Source organism: Fistularia commersonii, chromosome 1 (assembly GCF_037954325.1).
Source record: "Fistularia commersonii isolate RoL2024-O1a breed Wild chromosome 1, RoL_Fcom_v1.0, whole genome shotgun sequence".
NCBI lineage: Eukaryota > Metazoa > Chordata > Actinopteri > Syngnathiformes > Fistulariidae > Fistularia > Fistularia commersonii.
In genome coordinates, this window is record NC_141284.1 from 13055701 (window position 1) to 13081900 (window position 26200).

Genomic DNA, 26200 nt, shown 5'->3' on the forward strand with positions numbered 1-26200 from the left:
TTAGATCCCAGCACTACCTAAGAGCAAGTCTCACATGTCACATCTGGGGAATGGCCTAATAATTATAATGACAATACATAAGAAAAATGTATTTTAGCAAAGAAACATGGATAACCCTCGCTGCTGTTGTTCTGACTTGTCCATCAAAGCACTTTAAGTAAAAGTCAAGGATTCCTCTATAGAAGGACCAATAAAACAAACAGAAGGGTAATTTTCCCCAGTGCTTTAAAAAAAAAAGGAATCGCAAACTCCAAACAACCAAGTCACAGCATTTATAAAAAATCACTTTGAAACAAAAGCAAAACAAATCACAGCATAAAAGGGATTTATTCTTAGCTTCAGTTGGAAGCAAGTTAGAAATTTGATGCCATATATTAAAAAGCTCTTTCCTTTCAATGTATTTCATAGCTCAAGAAAGGCAGTGACGTCCTTCAAGTCTACATTTGTCATGTTAGAACCACAGATTTGTGGAAATGATGAAATCAAGATAGCGGAGTCACTAGTCAATTGCTGTGAGGAAAATCCTGCTTCCTCAGGGCTCCTGCTTTCCAGGTGGATGAGGTTCTGATCAGTTGTTCTGTAGCAGATTCTTCCGGTCCAAGGTTTGGTGACCAAGCTTCCATCATAAAGTCTGAAACTCCTGCTCAGTGGAACACCCTGGCTTTCATAGAAGGATCTTGTAGTAGTCATCCTTCAAACTGTACAGCACCACTACAGCCACCCTGGAGCAGGACATGCATCAGGAAGATGAAAGTTGAAGAAAAGCTTTTCTAGACTTGATTGAGATGTACAAATAAATCACACTTGGAAATGTGAAGGAAAAAGCCAACGTAAAAATTACATACGGAAAAAATGTGCTATCCTCGGTTCAGACTTGAGTCTCAGCTGTCACATTAAATCAGTTATCTACAACCTCAGTCAATGGCAGAATCAGAGTTTTTGTCAAAACATGACCAAGAGCAGCTTTTATCTCAAGCTGTGAGAAGATTTCTGCAATAATTTGTTCACTGGTCGGCCAAAAACATCAACTCTGCCAAAGATGAGATGAGAACTCAAAAATCCCAGCACATAATTCTGTTTCTTAAGATATTTACTGTAGGCTGAAAAAAGGAAAAGAAAAAAAAACTTCGTAATTCTTCTCAAATCAAAGCTTAATTCAAATCTCTTTATCCAATAAGAACATTGTATAACTCTCGAGAGGGCTAATTTTTGTAATTCTTTTCATCCTTTTTTCCAAGCTTTTTACAACTATTTGGGAAACGGTGACATAGCATGCAGTAGCTTGCAATCTAAATTTAAGCATCTAAATGTATTAAATTTATCTTAGACGTATTTAGCGTTAATTGGCAGAAATGGGCATCCGCCCCCTGCTGTCAATCCACTACAGTGTTAAAAGCCCAAACATCAGAGGATCAAACAAGGCAAATCTCTGTCCAGATTTCACCTCAGGAAATGGGATCAATTGAATCAATGTAATGTTCTGCGAGGCTGTATTTATCTGTTGAATAGCCCCCCTTGAAGGATTGACTGTGACTGCAACACCTGGGATGTGTGAGCTTAGCTAGAGCTATTGGGAGGCAGCTGCCTGTTAAAAAGAAGCCTATGTTTTGTATCCCTTTCAAATGATGTTTAATGTATTCCCTTTTGTCATTCAAGCAAACAAATTAATTGTGAATAGAAAACATTGGAGGGGGCAGAGAGGTGAGAGCCCATGTTTCTGGTCTCTAACAAGATCACCTGCTGTTAAACAAACACCATAGGTTTATCAGAAAACACTACAACATGGCAGATACCTGTAAATACTTGTCATTGCAATCCCACTGGTGATAATCTGATTTTGATATGATACATCAGGATGAAGAAAGGGAAAATGTTTATAGCTTCTCACTCAAAAAAAACAGTAATAAGGTTATGGTGTGATTTTTTTTTTCCCCATCCAGGAGTGAAACTTCCCTATTCTCTGAATCACTCCAGAATCCAACAGGTTGGTTTATACCAGCAGTACAGGCATGGTTTTAGGTGTTTAAACAGTGAGGCATCAATGGATGTAACTCAACAATGGCAGAGATTGGAATTGATGATGTACAGAGCATTATGTTGCTCTCCCTTTCAACTTATTTGAAATAGTCTTAAGAAGTTCTCCCTCTTCTCCTGACTTGCTTCAGTAAGACTTTTTCAACTAGATGCAACATGCAGTGAAAGAAACTGAAACTCCTCACTCAGTTTGTAAGGGGCTTTTCCCCGGATGGTTCTGGCTGATAAAACCATCTTGTGTGTCTGGTTAGGGTTTGGACATTTTTGTGCAAAAAACAAACATCTATTCGTAAGTCTGTCCAAAATGATGTGATCATTTTGAACATTCTAGAAACTCTTCAGATTTTGATAAAAACTACAGATCTGCTGCAGAGGGAGTAGAAGGTTGGTAATGACAGACTGTATAGTGAAAAAGGCCAAACAGTACATGCGGATACCTCATGTATATTGTGATGGTTTTCTCTACAGTCATTATGATTCACAATTCAATTCATCAATTTACTGAACTGACACTGAGCCAGAGGCTGGCTTTAACCTGACAGGCTCACTTGTCAATCACAGGGCCACATTTAGAGACATCCCACCAATCCCATTCATCCACTCGGATAATTTAGAGTGGATGTATAATGGATAATTTAGAGTTTTCAATTAACCAACTGCATGTATTTCGACTGTGGGAGGAAACAGGAAATCTGACGAAAACCCTTGCAAGCATGAAGAGAATATGAGACCAGTCGGCCACTGCATACGGACTTTAAATGGTCAGGTTGTGAGACCAGAGCAGATATTGCTGCTAAAATAGAATCTTTGTATTTGTTCAACTATTTTCTGTTTTTGCAGGGTCAATTAAGAGCTGTTGAGAGATGGTGCTGTAACCACAGATTGGCAGGAATATTGACAATCCACTGCGACCGCTCAAATAAATGTCTGACACCATTCTTTACCAAGGGCCAACATAAATATGCAAAATTTTTCATCATCTGGGCAGGATGATGAGGAATATTCAGAATATTCCATGCCAGTCTATCTCTCCAGTTGCCAAGTCAATACTGGTCAACTTTTCATCTTGTGCAAAATTTTACTTGTGAGGTAAAATATTAGCACGCTTCAAGATTTGCATTTTAATTCCTCATCACCGCTGAGGCCTCTGTAAGTTTCTCCATTACTTCAGAGTTTAGGTCTTCTTTAAACAATTGTGAAAAACCAGGTCTGGAAAGTCAGCGAAGCAACAAAAAACCAGCACAAACACAAGTAAACACCCCAAATTACTGACCCCACCGCACCTTTTTTTGAATTTCAAAAGGTGGATTTCATCGCAGATGGACTTCAAGTAGCGCTGCTTGGGGAGACGAGACAATAGAGTCTTCACAGTCACATTAAACTGCTCCTCGCTGTCAAACTGGAAAAGAGAGGAGGAGCAATCAGAGCCCAGCACAGATCAGCTTGTTTACTTGCACTTTCTTCATGTTTGTCAACTGACTTTAACATTAAAAAGCAGGAATGTAGAAGGAAATAAAAAGTTATTTTTTCTTTAACAAATATCAGAGTACGTTTCTGCATGCCAAGAGTTGTGAGAGAGCCTCACTGGGTTTATAGATTTCCTTGTGTGACTTGGGGCAATTTACTATATTTATAAAAAAAGGCCTTCTGTGCCCTTGCCTGACAAGCACACTGCAATGCAGTGTGTTTTATAGAATGAATGTGTTTTCTTTGACACACACACACACACACACACACACACACACACACACACACACACACACACACACACACACACACACACACACACACACACACACACACACACACACACACACACACACACACACAGTGAGGAGTGGGGTACATACTGTAGGTGGCGAGTTCATTTATGGAGCGGAGACTTGCTTATATAACACTCAGGTTTGGAACAGTTTTCATCTTTCTTGGCACGATATAATTAAAATATTTTTAAAGCACAGCCCTCTGGTCCCAGGGTTATTATGAGACCGCTTTTTGTGAGTTTGGAATGTGAATATTAACACCTCGTAATTATGCGTTATGTTTGTTAACTGTAGTGCTCGCTGGTCTGCGTGAGTAAGTGTTGAAGCCGGTTTGGTTTCCTTGTCTGGGGGGAAAAGTGCAGGGGTGTTCTCGCGCTTCACTCCTCATCGGAAAAGGCTGTGGGGAAACAGACGGGATCCCCTCTTTCTTTTGATGCTTTTAAATCCAATGGGCTTTTTTTTCCAGCCCTTCCCCTCTATCAGGATGTAGCCTTTTATTAACTCTGCAACAATCTGGAGGAAGCCAGTAGGAAACCAACCTCCAGAGACAGGAAGTTGATCAGGGTCTCCTTCTGGAGGTCCACCTGTAAGGGAAAAAATACAGTTTTAGACATAATGGTGTGTCAGATTGCATTGCGTGCACGTGTACCCACACATAGACACACGAATACAAAAAATTAAAGTTAACACTAACAAAACATATCATATGCATGTGATAGTATGACCCCACTGGTATGATAACATGCTGCCTTCCAAAGTTTGCTAAAAATATATGTACCCTGACTCGCTGCTCAACCCATTATTATCACTAGAAAACTACTTAGAATTCCATTTACACCCACTTTGAAAGTACTTCATGTCCCTTTTACGGGAAGACGCTAATTGCCCCTTGGGTCTAGCATTGGAACATAAGTACCATCGTGGTCTGGTTTGACTAATGTACAAGCAGGGTCTTGTCATAACTACAAAGACGTGCAGGCCAAACAAAATGCAAAGGAAAGACAGGTGATTATGCCAGTTAAGTTTCCACAAATGCTATTTGGCGCAGTGCATCTGATGTAATCCAGATCCTTACAGGAATGGCACATATTATTGGGAGTTTACATTGAAATGATAAATAGGACAAGGAAGAATGGTTAACTTTGAGAATATCAGGTCAAAAGTCTATCTGGGTACTAAGCGGACCCAAATAGACTCAATATGGCACCCAATAATACCCCCCCAATTGACACAGTGGCTGCCTCCTGTTTACTGTTTATTCTGTAACGACTGCAATGAATTTGCAAGGATCTAGCCTCCAGCAGGGGATTTCGAACAAGGCACATAGCTATAAAAGGTCCGCTCCCAGTGATGTTTGCGGTTTTAGCTATGAAGAGCCCTTTCCTGATGCTGTGATTTCACACATGGATTCAGGAGATAAGGTGCAAAACTAAAGAAGAAAAAAAAGAAATGGGGGGGGCTGGATAAAAGGGTAAACAAACAACAAATTACTTACTGCCAGAACCTCAATGTCATTGCACTTGTTTTGCAAACTGCTAGTAAGAGTCTGTAATCTTGTTTGGATCTGAAAGAAGGATGAACAAAGCAATAATTATTCACAGGCAGCAGGGTTTAGAATAATTGTTTTTAAGGTCAAAATGCCCACCCCCCCCAAAAAATAAGGATTTCACATACAAATGTTTTACACACAGATCCAGAGAAATAAGGTGTTCTGAGAGAAAACAGTGAAGGAGAGTACGTCTAGGTTGAAGGCAAAGTCTGAGGAAAGCAGTATTCCCCTCAGTGGTGAGGGTCACTGACCTGAGTCTCATAGCGTCGTCTCACACTGGCCGAGAACTTTTCCATGCTGATGAAATTCACATTCATGTTTGAGGTGGAGTTGCTCCCGTGTTGCTCAGAGGAGCCTGCCAGCGAGAACCATTTTGCACATTTTAGCCAGTGACACGAAACTGAACACATGGGATGAAAAGCTGCCTCAAAGTCACAATTTTACTACCCCAATTCTGTTTTAAAGTTTGATTGCAACATTTTACTTGTTACCTCCCTACGCACGCATAAGAAGAGATGTGAAATTTAACAGTGCTATTTGTTGTTCCTGTGTGGCGCTAAATGTACATTTTACTAGAAACCAAATTCTGTTAAGGTTCCAAATATGAACATGTGATATTGGGATTAGTTTTGTTTTGCAGTTTCCACATTCATCACAAAATTCAGACAGGTCAACTACACAAAAACAGATGCAACTATTAAATATGTGTTTCAAAGGAAAAATTCCTGGAAGAAAATGTATCTGTGTGTGAATATTGTGCATTGAGCTGTACAATCAGAGAGGACATAGCACAATACCTGCGGTGCTGAGCTGTGACCCTTTGGGGTTCTGAAGACAAATGTTCTCAGATATATCCCTACAGGGGTACAGGGATAACTTTGTAAAGAAATGTAAACATTCAACCCACACATCTGAGTAAAGCATTAAGATCAAATGTCCTTACCTGATGTTTCTTTCCTCAAAGAATTTGGTCCGATACTTTTGAATGACATGGTCCACCAAGTCCAGCTCAGGAATCCGTTTCTCCGACTGTCTATCCTTCTCCAGGGATTTGACCTGAAGACAGAAAACAACTTAAACATCTGCTGCAGACACTGTAAGCCATTGTCATTTATTAAGTGTTCGCAAAGAACACTTTGTGACATTAATGTTGTTCTAGACGGGATTTCAAAAAAGAAAATACTGCAAAAACATTGCTGCTATGGAAGGCTGGCTTACCTTCACATAGTTTCCATCTTTATCAGATACCATGGCCATGCAGGTGATGCCAGCCAGCCTACAGTGGTCCAACAACATCTCCTGAGACTAAATAGATGACACACAAAAGTGCACACATGTAGAATAAAACTTAGTAGATCAAGATATCATTTAAAAATGCTTAGACCATTATTTTTGCAACATAAAAAATAGAGAACCCCCGACTGCTTTACTGAGATTAGTCGTATGTGACTGGGATGAGCTTTGGATTACAAAGGACTTACAGAGGCAGCAATGCCTTGCCACTGGTAGTCCATATCTGTGTCCCAATTTCTTCAGAAAAGGAATGTTCATTTACTTATTTTGTAATCATTTGGAAAGCATGACAACTATTCCGGGAGGGGACATGAAAATTTTCACCTGAATAAATAATTTTTGTATATAGTGTTTATTTGCATTTCAATTGCGGCAGTGCAAGACAAGAAGGGGATTTGTGCTTCTTTAACTCTGTCTTAAGGTTTCAAACAAATATAGAATACCTGCGGCTGTATGTGCAGTTAGGGGCTGTAAGACTTAAATACCAAAACACTGAAGTGTATTGCCATATTAGGAATACAAAAAGCCTGAAGGTTGTAACAATGTTGTTGGTTCATTTCAGCTGCAGACCAAGACGTGTGAAAAGACATAGCACAAGAGGAGCTCTGAATATGCTGCTCTCAGCCTCTTCACTTTTAAAAGGCAAGGGCCCGCAAACATAAACAGAGCACGCTCTTGACATTTTGGAACGACACGCTGCATGTTTCTAGCCAATGTGAAAAGGCTAAGGGGCACAGAAGGTGGCCAATCATTTGAGTCACAAACGACACTGAAGATTTCGTGTTAAAAAAAACACTGGCTATAGTAGAACAACAGAACAAAAAAAGCCGGGGCAAAGAGTGAAAAATTCAAAGAAAAATTAAGAAATATGTAGACTGTTCAAGAATTTGGGCCCCGTTGAAAGCCAAAATGGATGATTACATGATCAAATTAACTTTTAAACATGATGCTGGGATTAGTGTGTCATGAACATGAAGGAAGTGACAGTGGAATGAGATCAGGTATTCGAGCAGATGATAAGGTCAAGCTGAAGGTCTCGGGCTGGCTCGTCTCCGAGGACACAACTTCTTTATTTTCCAAAGACAACTGGGAACAAGATGAATGATAACTTCAGGTACCCTTTGCAGATGTATTTACGAATATAGCTGAAGAAAGCAAAAGAGCAAACATGATCCCACATATTAAGTCGGCCACTGACAAGGGAAGAAATGTTCACACTGAGCCAAGGAGATGCGGAGGCCAGGTGTTGCCCTCTGTAGGAGGTATGATGTTATTACAAGGCCCTCAGGAGGATGGTTTTTGGGGCCCTCGGGAAGATCAGGGTTAACACAATGGCTTTCGTTTATCTACGTAAAGCTTAACAAAAGAAATAGGATGAGAATGGTGGGTCAGTTCCAAAATGAATGAACACCTGTCCCTGGGCATCAACTTTTTTGTAATTTTCAGTGTTTGTATTTTGTTTTTGCCAAGAAACACAGTGTAAGTCAGACATGGGTCTTAATTCTTCAAATTTCTCTTGGTTTTGCACTCATTGGGAATTTTTATTGATTTTATTGCTATGTACTGCTTATATATGAAGTCTTTCCTGTTTACCCATCAGTAATTTTAATCCACTGTCCTCAAGAAGCCTTTCCAAAACTATTTCCAATTCCTCCTTATATCCTCAGCCCTCATGGTCAAATTAATACATACATCAAAAAAATGCTATTTTTTAAAGTCATCTCTGATTCCATTCCTTCCTCAATTCAACAAGGGAGGTTTTAGTGATACCACTCAACTTAAAAACAATTCATCAACAGACCAACTGAAAGAACACATACCTGTGAGGTATCGTAGGCTATTTCTGCTGAGATGCCACAGCTCCATAACTTCTGGACCAAATTGATGGCTCGGGACATTGTAGAATGGCCCACTTGGACAACGAGCACATCACAAGAACTCACTGGTGGCTGAGAGGCGATCAGATAGAAAAGCAGAGACTATTGAGCACTGATCACTGGGAGTCAAAGCCAGACCTTTCACAATTACAGTGGTATCAGGATACTGGCGGATATGTCAACTTTACAGTTGACATTTCATTTGTAAAACATGTGATCAGATTTTTATTTATTATATTTGTGTCCCAACTAGTACAGAGCTTGACAGCTGTGTGGTTTAGAGTTCAGTGTAGGCTATGAAGCAAATACCAAGATGTCAAATGACGGTCAACTGCTGACAGCTGATACTGAGATGTTTGCAAGTTATCACATTTTACAAATTAGCTCCTGCAGCGGATGTTTTGAATTTCATATTAAACAGATTTTTATTTCCAACTGAAAAGTAATATGTATTTGATGGTAAATAGGGTATCTTTTGCCATTAAATATAGGTCTTTTTTGACACAGAATCTACACCTTTATGATCCTAAACTGAAACCAGTAGCAGATGGCTCTGGTTAACTGCAAAAACTAGAACGTTCAGATTCCGATCCGTGCGCATGTCTGTATCTCACTGGTTCCTCCATGTAGGTCACTGCAGTGTAAATTTTGTCCAGCGCCACACTGGCCCCAACAGCTGAGGGGGCAGGCATTGTGGAATCTGGTCCCCGGAATCTTTGGACCTGGCAGCACAGAGAACAATCCAGGTAAAGACGGGAACAAAGAGATACGGACATTGCATCAAACAGAGGAAAATACAAGTATAATTCATGTTGATGCATTTGGAGAAAAACATTTTACTCTTCTGATATATGACATGTCTACACAGTCAAGCCGTATTCTCAGCCTGATTCTCTCACATTGAGGGTCTCTTTCTTCAAATCTTTTGCAAAGAGCCTATATTCTTCCATAGTGTTTTTACAAATGCTGGCTTCTTTTAAGTGCACTTAGCATCCACGTGCAACCACCTCCTCTTTCGATGAGTAGGTTTAGAGAAGGTCAGTTGTGGGTATGCTGTCTCAGCAAACCAACATTCATTTGCCAGGAGACTCTGGATGATCTACTGGATATTCATCTGTATATAAATTTGCTATGGATTTTGTCTATGATTTTATGGCAGCTGAAGTTTGATACTGTAATAAGACCACTTTGTGCCACAGACATCGCAATCCGCTAACTAACAGACACCAGATTGCAAAAATTATATAACACACTGCCATGGATAAGCCATTCAAAAACAGTTGCTTCCAATCAGCAACATGGTTGTGCTTGGACGGAAAACAGAGGGAGGGGAGAGTCAGTGACTCTGAATCTCAACTCCAGTTGTCCCTCTCTCACATAGATCGCAACTTTTATTTTATATGTTTTGAAACACAGCATGTGGATGGATAATCGCAAGCACATTACCAAGTGGTCATAGCGTCCTCCAGCAGCCACGATTTCCTTGACAGACCGCTTGCGTTTTTTGATGTCAGCCATGAACTGAAACACAACACCAGAATGGTGATGCACCTTGTACACCAAGCCTAAGTCGATCACCACCTATGGGGAGCACGAGTTGCATTAAAATGAGACTGAGCATGAAGTCACATCAGACTCCACAGATTTCAACTTACCGGAAGTTTCACTCCCAGTCTCTCCAGGAGGCCTGTGAGCTCCTCCATGTCCTTCAGGCCTTGCTTAGCCAGCTGAGTGACAGGTGTCTTCTGTTTGGTGAGTGATGTCAGCAGTGGCCGGAGCTTCTGCAGATCTCCATTCTGTACGATGTATTTGTACAGGGTCTGCAACTGGAAGCAACATGTCAGCTGAGATGTCAGTTTGTACGCATGAATGCTAGTGCACTGCAGGAGAGTGTGTTCACAAAACCAGTGCACACTTACACTGTTGGTTGATAGAGATAAGTTACAGAACTTGGCTTCCACCTCACCCTCGGTTAATTTCTCACTCTGGGGAAAATGCAGAACCACAGATATTTATATTATGCCTACTATTCTACAACATACAATATGAATGTTTGATTAAAGAATTATGAGCACTGACAGTGGCATCACACAAAACACTGGAGGCTTGGTTCAGTTTGTCCTCAGGGATTCCACTGTGCAACAGGATGGCTTTCAAAAAGCTGGTGTGGTTCAGGTAAATGGTGTAATTCCTTTCCTGCTGCCCAAAAAAAAAAAAAAAAAAAGACTCACCAACAATTACAGCGAAAACCAAGAGCACCCCTCATAATAAATGTCTAAATGAATAACTATTGTTGTGTCCAGCTGCCCTCTTATTCCATCCGAATTACACACTCTTCAGACCACTCACATAAAGATCTAGATGGTGAACAGGATTAGTAACAGGATGTATGAGAGTGGAAACACAGGCCAAAACCCAGGTGGACTGGGTTTATAGGAGAAGTTAGGAGTGATGAAAGTACAGACTGACAGAGCAGTGGAAAGTGTTGGCAGGAAATAAACTGTACTGGGGAGGGCAAAAACGGAAGCTGTGCAAAAACAGATTTAATACAGTGCGACAAAAAAGTATTTGGTCAGCCACAAATTGTGCAGGTTCTCCCACTTAAGAGGATGAGCGAGGGCTGTTATTTTCATCATAGGTAAACTTCAACTATGAGACAGAATGGGGGGCAAGAATCCAGGAATCCCATAGCAGGATTTTTAATGAAATAATTGGTAAATTCCTTGGTAAAATAAGAATTTGGTCACCTACAAACAAGCAAGATATCTGTCTCTCACAGACCTGTAACTTCTTCTTTAAGGGGCTCATCTGTCCTCCACACGCTACCAGTACTAATGGCACCTGTTAGAATTGGTTATCAGTATAAAAAGATACCGGTCCACAATCTCAAACAGTCACACACAAACTCCACTAAGGCAGAGACCAAAACGCTGTCAAAGGACACCAGAAACAAAATTGTAAACCTGCACCAGGCTGGGAAGACTGAATCTGTAATAGGTAAGCATCTTGGCGTGAAGAAATCGACTGTGGGAGCAATTATTAGAAAATGGAAGACATACAGACGCTGATAATCTCCCTCGATCTGGCGCTCCATACAAGATATCACTACATGCGGTCAAAATCCCAGAACCACACAGGGGGACCTAGTGAATGACCTGCAGAGAGCTGGGACCAATGTAACAAAAGCTACCATCAGTAACACATTACGCTGCAAGGGACTCAAATCCTGCAGTGCCAGACATCTCCCCCTGCTTGAGCCAGTACATGTCCAGGCCTGCCTGAAGTTTGCTAAAAAGCATTTGGATGATCCAGAAGAGGATTGGAAGAATGTCCTACGGTCAGATGAAACCAAAATAGAAAAAAACTCAACTTGTTGGATTTGGAGGAGAAAGAATGCTGAGTTGCATCCAAATAACACAATACCAACTTTGAAGCATGGGGGTGGAAACATCATGCTTTGGGGCTGTTTTTCTGCAAAGGGACCAGGATAACTGATCCATGTAAAGCCTCCTTCCATCAGCAAGGGCATTGAGGATGAAACATAGCTGGGTCTTTCAGCACGACAATGATCCCAAACACACTGCCTGGGCAACAATGGATTGGCTTTGTCAGAAGCATTTCAAGGTCCTGGAACGGCCTCGCCAATCTCCAGAGCGCAACCACATAGACAATCTTTGGAGGGAGTCCAAAGTCCACGTTGCCCAGCGACAGCCCCCAAAACATCACTGCTCTTGAGGAGATCTGCATGGAGGAATGGGCCAAAATACCAGCAACAGTGTGTGAAAACCTTGTGAAGACTTACAGAAGACGTCTGACCTCTGTCATCGCCAACAAAGGGTATATAAAAAAAGTACTGAGATGAACTTTTGTTATTGACCAAATACTTATTTTCCCCCATGATTTGCAAATAAATTCTTTAAAATCAGACAATGTGAGTTTCTGTTTTTTTTCTCATTCTGTCTCTCATAGTTGAAGTGTACCTAGGATGAAAATTACAGTACTCTTTCATCTTTTTAAGTCTTTTTTTTTTGCCCCCCTGTAAATAAATGATAAACACTGAGTAAATCTGTCAGATGCAGATAGGCTGTGGTACGTTAGGAATGTGAGTAGGCAGACAAAGGGAAAAACAATACAGGATGAGAACAAGTCACTTTTAGGAAAAGGATGATGTTGCATGAAGCCAACATTTAGTTCTGTGCGGCAGACAGGAATTTTACTGTAGACAGGAACTACATGTCTGCACAACCTGAAGTGCAGGGAATTCCTGGATTATTTCCGAGATGGTGTATATGGTTTCGGCCTCTGGTAACAGGCTGTTGGTGACTGGTGTAATAATGTCAAAGGCACACTCAAGAAGCTCCTTCGGGTGGGTACGATCAAGTTTCCTTGGGCGAAACACTCGTTCAATGCAGTACCTTGGAGAAAACCAGAAACATTTGATACATGAATCTGGGACTGTGCATTTACTCTCCATATGCTATGTAACATTTAACTGATGCAGAATAAAGTCTGCAATTCAGCAAAGTTTTATCAAAGTTTAATATTGCACGAATACAAATCTAATGAATTCACTCCCTTTTTATACTGATGGCTAGTCATATTTAAAACCAGTCCTTTTTTGTAGTAACTACAGTTACAGGATGTGGGGCAGTTATTTACTGGTAGAAAAGATGTGGTAAATCTTTACCTCTTCAGCTGTGTTATATTATTGCGGGCCACATATCTTGCAAATGACGTCTAAGGTTAAAAGAGAAGAAAGACACATTATAAATGACAGTGAGGGGCTTCCACCTGAATGCAAAAAGCTCTGTGGCTGATGGACCAGGGTATATAGGATAGTTGGGATAGGTTGCAGCCCCCCCACGACTGCATTAGGGGTACAGACTGAAGACCATACATATGAGGCTGCAGTGGGGAAACAATTTAGTCTCTTTGGTCTCTCGAGGCAGCTGTTGACTTTTAAGTGTCTGCATTTGCTTGTGCTAATGCAAATAGTTGTATAAAGCGTATTTCTGTGGGTGTCCGCACATGCACAGCAGACAGTAAGTTACAATGTGTAGGTGTGTGTATGTTAGGCTCACACGAAGGTCGTAAGGCAGCGTAACCAGCATGCCGCTGTGGTCCATGAAGCAGGCAAGCTCACTCCCTTCATACAACTTCCTGTCTCTGGGAAGCAGAAACGGCGTCTGGAGGCAAACAGCACCTGGTGACAAGATGGAGCAGCATCATCATCAGAAGACATCATAAACCTTGGCTAAAATAAATGATGCATTTGAGCAGATACTAACAGGTACAGCTGCATGTCATCAGGAGCACAAACACAAGCACTTACAGCAAATCCCAACAGTACACTTTTTGTTTAGCCACCACTCACTGGAGCAGATGCTGGGGTCTCTTAAGCCAGCTTCCAGTGGAGCAGGAGTCCTAAGGTTGGCCGTGAGGAATTTCTTACAGACACACATGGCCACACAACCACACATACTTAATGAGTACATTGTACTCACAGTGCTTCCTGAAGATCCTGGTGATTGTCTCACGCACATACCACTGCAATTTGGCAGTGTTCAAAGTGAAGCTGCCCTGAAGGGAAACCAAACAAACAGGGTTAGGATTATGAAGATTTAACACCAGCAGACCTTCTGCTGCGTTTTTACAGGGACTAGAACAGTGAAGCAGCGAGGAAAACTGAAGGTTAGGTGAAACCAACTGCACCAACACTTAGACACAGGGAAAGAAAAACATTTGGGTATAAATTTTGTAAACTGGATGGAAGCCAAACACATTAAGAGGGCAATGAGAGCAGGGAAGAAGTTTCATTCATGCCTTATTTTTCTAATCTATTATATTTAAAACACATTTGACAATTTTAAACAGAACAAACAAGAGTTTGGTATAATGTGCTTTTTACATATTTACAAACAATTTTTACATGGGGAAAACATTTAGGAGATTACCATATCTACAGTCTTGGTAAGGAATTACATCATCTTAGTTTTATGTGAAATGCCGTTTTTAAGTGATTGGACACAAGTAAAATATTACTGGCTTAATAGAGGTATCTATTAACTGCTCACGCTTAAGGTAATCATCAGCCCCATCGTCTGTCCAGCGCACTAATACTGAGCAGCCACATTATAGAAGCAGTAAAAGTATCTTTAGCAGGAGCCATACCTTGTGTATGTCGATGTCATAGGTAAAGTCCATGGCCAGGGAAATGTTCTGAGAAAACAGCTGAGCCACCATAGTGCGGTAAGCCTTGCCGTTAATATTGGCCATTGTGTGCTGCAGCACCTCATGCAGCTCTGACTCCTCCATCTGGGGTGGAGGCAGTAACTCACTCCTCAGCAGTTCTTGGGCAGAGGGCCGCAGGGCAGGGTCATGTTTTAGCAGCCACTCTATCACCTGCCTCTGATCATGATGGGAGTAACAGGCCAGGTAAAGAAATTGGTCGTGAATTTAAAACAAGGAGTACATAAAAAAGTGTAATAGCTATTCATACCTGTTTGCCCTTCTGGTGCCCTGTGAAGTCCTCAGGGAAACAGATCGGCTCCTGATGAGTGAATAGTCCAAAGGTAAATAACAACAAACAAGTACCTCACATCATTAAAACCACCAGTTCTTCGGGACATACCAAACGGAGCTGGCTTAGAACAGAAATCCGCTCTGAGCCCGTAGTCATTGGCCTGTAGGACATCTCAAACAAGATGATGCCAAGGCTGAAGAGGTCAACTTTCTGAGGAAAGATGGTGGTGTCATGAGGTCAGTTTCATGTTAAAGGTTCCTAGACTCTGGCTTTACATTGACAATTCTGTAATTGTGTTTTTGAAAAATGCCATGTAAATAAACCTGTAACAGCACGCAAGTTGCTTAAATCTGCAAAAATAAGTGTTGCATAATAAAGAATAATTCTGGAATCCTTACTTGGTTGTAACTAGCTTTGGTATTTCCTTGAACTTCTGGGCTGACATAGAGGGCAGTGCCAACCATACCAGTCATGTTACCTAGACATGCAGCAGTACCAAAGCAGAATAAAGGATTTTGCCTTAAGCTGGGGACAAGCCATTTTTACATGTATAGGTATGTTGTGAGTCTTTGCACCTGCTGGATCCAGTTTGTGCATCATTGCAGAGCCACTCTCCTCGAAATCAAATTTATCGGCAGCCTTGGAGTGAAACAGATTGTTCATCTTCATGGGTATTTTTTAATCAATCTTTATGACGGGACATAAGCAAACCAGTGGAAACGCATTCACTGTGTCACATGAACCGTTCACTGCTTGGGGTGCTCACCATGTTAGCTGGATGGTCTGTAGCCAGGCCAAAATCTCCAATCTTCACATGATCTTGTGAGTCAAGGAAGATGTTGACAGGCTTCAAGTCCCTGTGAATCATCCCCTGAAGGACAAATACCTATTCAGCTCTGGTTGATTACGGTTTCTGAGATGTTTTAAAAGTTGTTTTGTTTGTGCAATTGCTGTCTCTGCAGAGGCTTGGGGGACATTTTATATGAAGGATGATGGAGAACAAACCTGCTCGTGGATGTAAGCTAGCCCATCAAGGATTTCCCTGAAGAGCCTCCATAACCGATTTTGGTCCTCATGGAGTCCGTCATCTATCGTGTCCCTTAAAGTGCTCTTTTCGCAATATTCCATCTGCGAGGAGAAGAAAAACGCGTCTTGAACTTGAGGAAGAGATATCATATGGCACAAGTGCAGATCTACTGTACAACTTACTTGTATGTACAAGTAATGGACAACAATGAGTGATTGATCTGAGTCTGGGCTCTCAGTGGTTTGGGCTTCTTGCCTTTCACTTGAGTCAACCTGCAAAAGGACAATTTTTTTGTTTCAGCAAAAAAAAGGGGGGGGGGGTCAATAAAAAAAAAGTAGAGAAATAATGAGGGGGAATATTGAAACCTCTTGGCTTTCATCGCCATTGTCAAAGATGATGTCACTAATTGAGTGACTACCTCTCGACCTAAATAAAAGAAGATAAAATTGGTAACTTCCGATTAGTGCAGGGGACTTACCGGTTATACCACCACCTTTGAATTAGACTTACATAATAACACCAAATACATCTTCCTCGTCATCATCATCCTCATCATCACTTGACTGCTGTGCATTACACTTCGCACTGGAGGACCGATCAATGGACATGGACCATTCCACCGAGCTGGAAAGGGCAGGAGGCGGTGCAATGTCCTCAGCATTGTCAAGGAAGCCCAGCTCGTTGAGCTGCGGCAGAGGAGCATCCCGGCATGGCAGCTGGTCGGCCGTGCTTTGGGACTCAGAGCTCTCGGTGTTTCTGAGCGTCCCAACAGGCATCTCATTTCGCTCAATCCACGCATTGTAGTACCGTACGATATTTTCATGGTTGAGACGGGAAAGGAGTGTCACCTCTCCTTTGATCCGTTTGAACTGCTTGCTGGCCGGGTTCACCTGGATACGCTTCACTGCATAATAGCAACCATCTAATTTGTTCTTAACCTAAAGATGAAGGAGGGAAGTCAATGAAAAAAAAAACATGATGATCAGGATCCTTGACAGCTACTGATAAGATTTAACAATAAAGCTGATATGGAATTACAATTACCTTAATCACAGCACCGAAGGCCCCTTTACCCAAATGTTGGAGTTCCTCAAACTCATCAAAGTAGCGAGAAAACTGTCTCTGCAACCCTGAGTTGAATGGAGCATTCAGGATATGGCTTCGTGGAATGACGGATGATGCAAAATCTATGGCAAGATCTGACAGATGGATGGACAAATAAATAAACAAATAAACTTACTGCAATATTACAGATTCTCTAAGTAATGTAGCCTCAGGGTAGCACAGGCCAGTGTCTCCCTGAGCCAGTCCCAAGCCCAGAAAAATGGAGAGGGTTGCATCAAAACTTGCAGCAAAAGCAAATATGAGAATTGAACCTAAGAATCTCATACTGGATCACTCGAAGGCCAGGTTAACAGCAACTGCCAGCGGTGCTGATAACCTACATGGTGCCAGTGGAAATTGGGCTACTGTGGGTCGAAGACAGAGAAGAGGAAGGCATGTTCGGAAGCAGTGAGAGAAGAAGAAAACCAAGAGTCTGGGCCTGAGGGTAAGGACTTTGAATATTGGAGTGATGACAGGAAAAGGTAGAGAGTGGGTTGATATGATGCAGAGAAGGAAGCTGGATATACTATGTGTCCAGGAGACCAGGTTGAAAGGTAGTAAGGCTAGAAGATTAGGGGCTGGCTTTAAGTTGTACGATGATAGTACTGACAGGAAGAAAAATGTAGTAGGAATTATCTCGGAGGAGGAGTTGTGAGGATTGTTCTGGAGGTGAAATGTCACATAGACTTATGAGTCTGAAACTGGAAATTGAAGGTGTGATGCTCAACATTTTTAATGGCTATGCCCCAGGTGGGATGTGAGTTTGAGGAGAACGAGAAGCTCTGGAATGAGTTAGATGAAGTGATGCAGAATATCCCCAGAGATGGGAGGGGTAATTGGTGCAGACTTCATTGGACATTTCGATGCAGGCAAAAGAGGTGATGAAGACATGAGGGGCAGGTTTGATACACGGGATAGGAACACAGAGGGGCAGATGGTGGTAGATTTTGCAAAAAGGATGAAATGGCTGTAGTGAATACTTTTCCAGAAAAGACAGGAACATAGGGTAACGTAAAAGAGTGGAGGTAGGAGCACGCAGGTAGACTACATCTTGCATACACAAGGTAACCTGAAAGAGATCAATGACTGCAAAGTAGTGTTAGGTGAGAGTGCAGCCAGACAGCAGAGGATGGTGGCTTGTAGGATGACTGGTGACAAGGAGGAACAAGAGGACAAAGGCAGAGGGCAGAGGACAAAGTGGTGGAAGATGAAAAGGGAGGGGTGTTGTATGGTTTTCACAGAAAAGTTAAGTTGAGAAAGGCTGTGAGTGGTCAGGGAGAGCTTCCAGATGACTGGTCAACTACAGCCAATGTTATCAGGGAGACAGGTAGGAGAGTACTTGGTGTGTCATCTGGAAGGAAAGTAGATAAGGAGACTTGGTGGTGGAATGAGGAAGTGCAGGAGTATATACAGAAAAAGCAGTTTTAGCAAAGAAGTGGACACTGAGAGGACTGAAGAGAGACGAGATTCAGTTATATGCGATTAAAATCCACATTCTGACATTGAATTTCTTTTCGAAAGGATTAGTATGCGAGTTTCAAGTTGAGCTATAACCACTTATCACCGCTAGGATGCGCCAAAGCAGCATATTCATGGATCATGTCACAATTTTAAAAGTTTTGTTTACATTAAAATAAAGATACAATGCAATATAATAACGCTATATCACTCATCCTACTGCATATCTTAAAAAAGAGAACAGTTTCATGCAAAGATCACCTTCAGGACTGGCATCCCGGGATTGTGGCAAGTTTTTAGCCAGTGGAGGCTTGACGAAGGCGTGGTCTAAGAGCTGCTGGGCGGTCCAGCGGTCAGCATCATTCAGATTAACACACCTGTAAAGCACAGCAGTCTCTTTCATTTTCCCCCAGATCCCGCCCACCAGTCAACTCTTTTGATCACACAGTGCAGGTGCTCCATCTGTTGTCAGTGACAAAAGTTTATCCCAAGCCAGGCCCATTTCATTTACGCATCCACATAGTGCTTCAAAGATATCCTTTCCGTAGTTGTTCCATTGATCTTGATCTCAAAAGTTTCTCTGTTACACACCGATGTGAATCCACTCCTCCACAGCACTTGAATCTTGGTACTTGTAGTATTAATGGTGCTTGCAACATATCGGCGGACCAGCTCTGATAGTAATGAAAATTATCCGTCTGGCCAAAGATAATCCAACCGCGAACCGGATCTGGCCCGCGGACCTTGAGTTTGACATATAAAAGAACACCTGATGGGAATGAACAATGTTTCTAATTCGTCTAATGTTTGTCTTTCATGGTAAATCTGGAATACCCCGGGACCAAACCTCAAACATTCACAATAGCAAAACAGAACTGAGCAACCATATTGATTTAAGTGGAGCAATATTTGAGACTAATAAATTACTAGTTAAGTCTCATATACCTCTTCCAACCACCCCCAAACAAGTAAAATTAAAATCTGGGCAAGGCGAGAAGGTATGAGAGAAGGTATTTTGCCATTAATCTGCAGTACTTAATTGTGTAATAATGTTATGACAGATGCCACAGTGAAAGCCTTTTGTGTTCACCATCATATATTCATGTTGAACTGGAAAACTAACTATAATTGAAAAATAATAAAGAATATGAGCAACAGCCACTTAGCACTGGTGCATTGAAGCAAGTGCCTCTGGCGAGGAGTGAGGGCTACCTTTCCCATAATGAGACATCAAAATGAATACTATGAATCCAGATTACTTGAACTCGTTATATATTCATTTCAGCAATGAAGTGAAATGTAAGGAATCAGTATTAGAACATATAGAAATTCGTTAAGAAAATATGCAGCCCAGTAGATAGCCCTTCAAGAAAGATGTGACTTAGGAATATGGTACATACTTGTGGAGGAAGTCTTGGAAGTCAGAGGGCAGGCTGGTGGGCACAGTCACTGGATACTTATTCACTGCTTTCCCCTGACTCAGAGATAACAGCATCAGACCCAGGTTCCACACATCCCCCCTTTTGCCCGTTTTGGTTGGCATCACGGTGTCCTCCAAGAAACGCACATGTGCTTGCTCAAAAATGTCTTCTTTGCAAATATCTGAAAATCTCTTTGACAAACTGTAATCTGTCAAACGAATATTCCCCTCTTGGTCCAACAGTACGCTGGAAGCCCCAAGCTGTTTGTGGACCACAGAGTTGGAGTGAAGGTAGTCAAGGACACCGAGCAATTGGGCAGTGTACTGCCAAAGTTTATCCAAAGGGACAGGTGTTTGATTGACAAGGCTTTGGTTCAAGTTGGTCCCGGGAACATATTCCACCAGCAAATTAACCAAGATGCAATCGTCCTTTTCACTGGAGCTCATCGCCTTGTAGTGCACCAGGTTTGGGTGATCTAGTCGCAGGAGGGAGTTCAACTCGTTTTCTGCACCTTGAATCTTCACAGAAACGCATATTATGAAAAGAAGCAGTAGTTACCCACTACACAAAGATTAGTGTGCCACAAAAAACAGATCAGTTTAGGGGATTATAGTGCACAGATTGTGAGGAAGAGATCACCCCAATTATTTTTTTGAATAAAGTGTCCCCAACTTGCCTGCTTCTTGCAGTTCTCAATCTTTCCTTTCTCCTGGCTTGTAAAGAACTTGCCCATTTTCTTGTTCCAGCATAAAGACCACTCATATATCACGCAAAAATCTCCAGCATTCGCCTCATATCCATTGAACAAGTTGTGGCCGAGCCTTTCGCTTTTCCCTATCGGAGACATCAACACAAAAATGTATAACTGCCGTACCCAGGCCTCATTCCCAAAGCATAAGTACCAGCCCAGATAGTCCTTACCAAGGTTCCTCCCTCTGTGGACAACAAGTTCTCCAAAAGTGCTACTGCTGAAGTGAAGAACCTCCTGAGGGCGATGGCCATCATCACTGAGCGTGTCGCGTCTGGTAAAGGAGGCACTGTTATGACACTACTTAAACCTGGGGAGCATTTTTCTTGTTGCCATGAGTACCTGTGGCGTGTATTTGAGGTTGTCCGACGGCGGTTAGTCACTCCTTTTTTTGATTCCAGCACTTCTAGTGGAGCTGCACGCTGGCTCGGTGGGCTCTTTCCAAACAATGAGTTGGCGTGGTTGTCCTGTCCGAGACTCTCAAGTCGCTCCTATCGCAAGGAGCATAAACGTATTATTCAACATAAAATATTTGTCTTTGGAGATCATCTGATTTTGTTAAGCTCCAAAACCTGTTTGGCCATTTCCTTTCTTCTCCTTTCCTCTCGTTTCTCCTCTTCTCTTCGTTGGATTTCCGCCATAATTTCTTTGTCCTCCAAAGATCAAATATACATGTTTTAACCACCTTGTTCAACTACAACTTCTCTCACACATTTTGCTGCCACTGAAGCACAGATAATTTTGCCACTGAGAAAAGAAAACAAAAAAAGAAGAAGGGAATGTGGTATTTGAACCCCTTATTTAAAGCATTAGGCATGTTCTAAGAATGCTTTGGATGCAGATGAAAAAGCAAAGCCAATGCTCACACACCACAGCAAGATATGAATGCATTAAGTTGAAGCTGAATTTTTCCTGCAGTATTATCAGAGTGGAAATACTCTCTCTCTCAGGGTAACAAAAAGTCCATCAGCCAAAGTTGTACTTCTACAAGACATTTCTCTTTAACAAGATTCGAAAACTTTGTATGCACAGAACCCACAATCCTTGTTATTTTAGAGGAATTATTGTGGGGTATCTATATAGCTTGCATTAGGTTGATTAAGTGCAAAATGTGGGTTCACTCCTCAATTCTTTATGGGAAAATAGCAACGAACAATGCATAACTCCTTTCTAACTAAGTAACTGAATGACTAACCATCTCCTCTTCTTGCTTGCGCCGTTGATCTATTTTCTGCTGCTCTTCCAGGTCTCGTTTTTCCTGCTGCCTCTGCTGGTTCTTCAGCATCTCTTCATGGAAAGAGCGCGGTGGGGGCTTGTTGTGCTCACTAAGGAATCCCTGGATATGAACCGCAAGCTCATAAATCATTACCTGGAATGACATGGAGTGCTGTGAGTGAGGTGACGGAATAATCCACCGTGCATTTTGGCGTGGGCACTTATCCTCACCTCCCCGCATCGCAGTGCTGCCAGCTTTGTGAGTTCATTCTGGAGAGTCTGGAGGTTCTCGTTTGAGAGACCTTTGGCATTCTTCAACTCAAGGTTTGGAGGCCTAAAACAAAGGGGTGATGTTATGAGAGATCTTTGTGCAGGTTACCTGGGGTTTGTCTAATAACATAGGCCTATTCAGTTTCACTCTGGAAGCAGAGCGGAATCAGAATACTTTATTGATACCAAAGGGGGTAAATGCTCTTTGTTGAAGCAGGTCCTGCTCACAGGATACAGATGAGAATTATAAGCATCTATGTGAAAAGGACAAAAATGAAAAGCTATGTAAAGTATACAAAGGGATAAACAATTATCAAATATGTATATTCCGGATTATTGCATTATTAGTATACGATACAGTTATTGCACAGAAGGAGATTATTGCACATAAGTCCATACACTCAGAGTGAGGAGTTCTACAATTTGATGGCCACTGGCAGGAATGATTCTTCGTGGCGCTCTGTGGTGCATCGTTGTGCAATCAGCCTGGTACTGAAAGAACTCCTGTATCTGACCAGCACATCATGGAGTGGGTTGGACACAGTGTCCAAGATGAACCCACTTTGTGAAGCATTCTCCTGTCTGACACCACTGTCAGACGATCCAGCTTCACTCCCAAAATGTCAGTGGCCTTGCGGATCAGTCGGTTAGGATCTGTTATCCGTAGCCTGCTGGCCCAGCACACCACCGCATAGAAGATAGCACTGGCTACCACAGACTCATAGAGCATTCTTAGCCCTGTCCTACAAATGTTAAAGGACTTCAGCCCCCTCAGGAAGAAGAGCAGCTCTTCTTTTAAGGAATGTCAATGTTCTTTCCTCGGTCAAGTTTATGGTCACTTACTAACCCAAGATACTTGTAGTCATCCACAATGTCCACACTGACACCTTGGCTGAAAACAGGTCACTAGCACCTTGGTCCTCCTCAGGTCCCCCACCAGTTCCTTCGTCTTTGCCACATTGAGCTGTAGATGGTTCAGTTCATACCATGGAACAAAGTTGTCCACTGCAGCCCTCTACTCAACCCTCTCACCCTTGCTGATGCATCCAACCACTGCAGAGTCATCAGAAAACTTCTGGAGAGGACATGTCTCTGCGTAGTAGTTGATATCCATGATGTAAATGGTGAAGAGGAAGGGAGTGAGCACAGTCCCCTGTGGGACCCCAGTGTCCCTCACCACTCCATTTGACACTTGCATATACTGCAGTCTGTGAGTCAGATAGTCTACAATCCAAGAGACAAAGGGAAAGTCCACCTGCATCACTGTCATCTTCAAATCATCAAATCTGTTAAAGAACAGATTAAGGTACTCGGCCGATTCCCTGCTGCCTTCAACTCCTCTATTGACCGCCGACCCAAAACTAGTGATGGTCCTCATACTTTTCCAAATCTCTCTGCTGTTGTTCTCCAGGAGTTTCCCATCCTGCTTCCTCCTGTTCCTCTCCAGCATCTCTGATCCTCAGCTTTAGGTGTTGCTGAATGGTTCTCACCTCCTTGTGAGTCAGTAGCCCTGAAAGCCTCCCTCATACAGTGCAGGATGGCTCTGATGTCCTTCGTTACCCAGGGTTTGATGTTCGAGTAACAATGAACCATCTCAGCTGGGACAATGGAGTCAATGCAGAAGCTGATCGTGTGATGCGCTCTGTGAGCCTGTCAATGTCCTCACCGTCCGGCTCCCAGAGTGCCTGCCAATCCAACTCTGCAGTGTTTCATAAGCCTTTTCCAACCATCTTGTCCTTGTGGTCACAGGTAGGCTCTTCACTAGAGGCACATATGAGGGGCTGATATGTACCAGATTACGATTGGATATGCCCAGCGAGGGGAGGGGAGAGGAGCTGTATGCATCCCTCGTGTTAGCGTACAGCATGTCCAGTGTCCTCTCCTTCCTGGTGGGACAGCTCACATACTGAGCGAAGTTAGGCAGTGTTTTGGCCATGGTAACATGATTAAAGTCGCCCAAGACAGCAATAAATGCACCTGGGTGTTGAGTCTGTAACCAGGTTCTGGCGGAGGTGATGAAGGAAGGATGCTCACATTACAACATGTGAGCAAGCCATATGGGCAATACAAAAAGAAAAAATGTCTGTTATCTTATCTTTCATCTTATCTTTCAGTCAGTGTTACAGGGTTGGTGGTGACTATCCCAGCCGTCATTGGGCGAGAGGCCTGTTAAGCACTGGACCATTTGTCAATTGATTCCAGGGCCATATAGTGACAAACAACCATTCACTCTCATCCACACATCTGCGCAATTATTAGAAAAATTGTGTAAAATGTTATTCTATCTCCAACAGCAGACATGAAGTGGACTACAGTCTGGATTCAGACAGAGTGATGATTCTGTCATAACCAATCTCTGATAAATTCACAAGAACAGATAATTTTCAGGGAGCGTTCTTTCTCTCTGTATCATTACCCATACAGTTACAGCACTGCAACATGCAAACAAAAAAATTGTATAAACTGAACTTCAGTGACTTTTAAATGAATACCCCTGACCTATTTGCATCCTGCATTATGTACTGTTTCAGCAAAGTTTAATAACAAAATTTGCTTTCCTCCTTAGGGGGCAGATGTCTTCATCCATTCATTCATTCATTATCTAACTGCTCATCCTGCAGTCAGGGTGGGGCTGAAGGATTGTAGAGACATGCGACCATTCACTCCATCATTCACACATCTAAGCCATTTAGGGTCTCCAATTAATCCATTGCATGTTATTGGACTGTAGGCAAAAACAGAAGAAACCCACAAGGACGTGGGGAGAACATGCAAACTCCGCACAAAGCCTTCCTCTCAGAATCGAACCAGGGACCTACATGCTGTGAGGGGCTCTCCACAATGCCACTGTGCCACACTTTGTATACCAAGTACTCTCCTGTGAATACTCACACGTCTGGGTAGGTGGGTGGGCATTTCACCTGTAGGTCCACTGTCACGTAACATTCCTGACCGTTATTTAGCCCATTGGGCCGCAGACTGAGATGCACCTCTGGTGACCTTCTCACCTGGTAAGAATAAAGATGAAACACTATGATTTCATTTTATTTTCTTGGAGTTACTTTCCTCCCGACTGTTTCACACTTAGTTATCTCCCTCTCCTTTTCCCAATGTGGTTGCCTAGATTCCATAGTACACTGTATCTCTGCAAAGGGGTACGTAACAGATAAACTTTTGAGGGATTTGATTGATCAGGAAGGTTCCAGAACCTCATCTCGGCGTGTGCATCAGTTACCTTCCAGGGATCCTCCTCCCGCAGGTCCCGGAAGTCCAACCCAAAGATCGAGGCGAGCGCCTCCAGCTCGTTCTCCTGCTGGACGGTGTAGTCGTCATCTGTTTGAGTTCGCTGGTTGCTCATTCTCCAGCCTCCACGCTACATGGCGGTCTTCCTCTCCACTGAGCGAGAGTTCCGGTGCGGGCAGAGCGCAGACGGCCGGCTCGTCTGAGCCCCGCGGCGGGGAGCTGAGTCTGGAGCAGCACGAGGGGGTGGTCTCGGTCTTACACTAGTAACTTTTAACCCAAATGAAAACAGCAGATGGATCTTGGGTGACGCTCTACTCGTGGGACTGTGTTGTTCTTCTTCTGTTGTTTTTATGGGCTGTTTCGATTAACAGAATGGGATGTTACTGCCATCAACTGGTGTGGAGTTCACAGCCTAGCGCCTGTTTGGATAAACACATATTTTCAGTCATACTATATTGTCGGACGAAATGTGATGAGTAGGGTTGTTAACATTAAGGATTGAGTTGTTTTGAAAAATGTTCAGATGAAAAGGCTGTTGCCTTTTTTCCGCTTCCCTTTTTTACTCTTGCAGTTATGACGCTCATCCGCAGTATTTCCTGGTACACTAAGTCAAAGCTAAAGTCAGCTTTATTGTCAATTTCTCCGAATGTTCCAGACAAACAGAGGAATCGAGAA

At 42.5% G+C, this 26200-nt stretch overlaps 1 protein-coding gene across 3 annotated transcripts; it reads right to left on the reverse strand.

Annotated features, from left to right (window-relative positions):
• Window positions 1–587: 587 nt before the first annotated feature.
• eif2ak4 (eukaryotic translation initiation factor 2 alpha kinase 4) lies at window positions 588–25847 on the reverse strand. Of its 3 annotated transcripts, none has more exons than XM_086148841.1 (39): window positions 25518–25847; window positions 25175–25290; window positions 22244–22346; window positions 21993–22166; window positions 21370–21450; window positions 21140–21288; window positions 20971–21071; window positions 20726–20883; window positions 20029–20567; window positions 18890–19005; window positions 17111–17265; window positions 16577–17004; window positions 16432–16492; window positions 16249–16338; window positions 16045–16167; window positions 15806–15910; window positions 15615–15678; window positions 15438–15517; window positions 15148–15249; window positions 15016–15066; window positions 14688–14924; window positions 14021–14096; window positions 13598–13719; window positions 13204–13253; window positions 12763–12931; window positions 10596–10712; window positions 10436–10501; window positions 10172–10342; window positions 9963–10097; window positions 9131–9238; window positions 8460–8588; window positions 6565–6651; window positions 6290–6402; window positions 6144–6202; window positions 5598–5701; window positions 5293–5361; window positions 4337–4381; window positions 3318–3433; window positions 588–722 (listed from the first exon to the last, which is right to left on the reverse strand). In XM_086148841.1, the coding sequence occupies exons 1-39, from the start codon at window positions 25638–25640 to the stop codon at window positions 665–667; spliced, it is 4950 nt and encodes a 1649-aa protein (XP_086004967.1). In that variant the 5' UTR covers window positions 25641–25847; the 3' UTR covers window positions 588–664. The 3 variants fall into 3 exon arrangements, with proteins under 3 accessions (XP_086004967.1, XP_086004958.1, XP_086004976.1); XM_086148832.1 differs by having other exon boundaries at window positions 10596–10715; XM_086148850.1 differs by lacking the exons at window positions 22244–22346; window positions 25175–25290; window positions 25518–25847 and having other exon boundaries at window positions 10596–10715; window positions 21370–21544; window positions 21993–22131.
• Window positions 25848–26200: the final 353 nt, after the last annotated feature.

Excerpts from the sequence above, each read along its gene's own strand:
- eif2ak4 (XM_086148832.1), bottom strand. The coding sequence starts at position 25,640 with ATGAGCAACCAGCGAACTCAAACAGATGACGACTACACCGTCCAGCAG. Across the intron at positions 15,067-15,147 it reads TTCTAAGCCAGCTCCGTTTG|GAGCCGATCTGTTTCCCTGA; the intron begins GTATGTCCCGAA and ends TTCACTCATCAG. Across the intron at positions 6,652-8,459 it reads TAGCCTACGATACCTCACAG|TCTCAGGAGATGTTGTTGGA; the intron begins GTATGTGTTCTT and ends TCATCTATTTAG.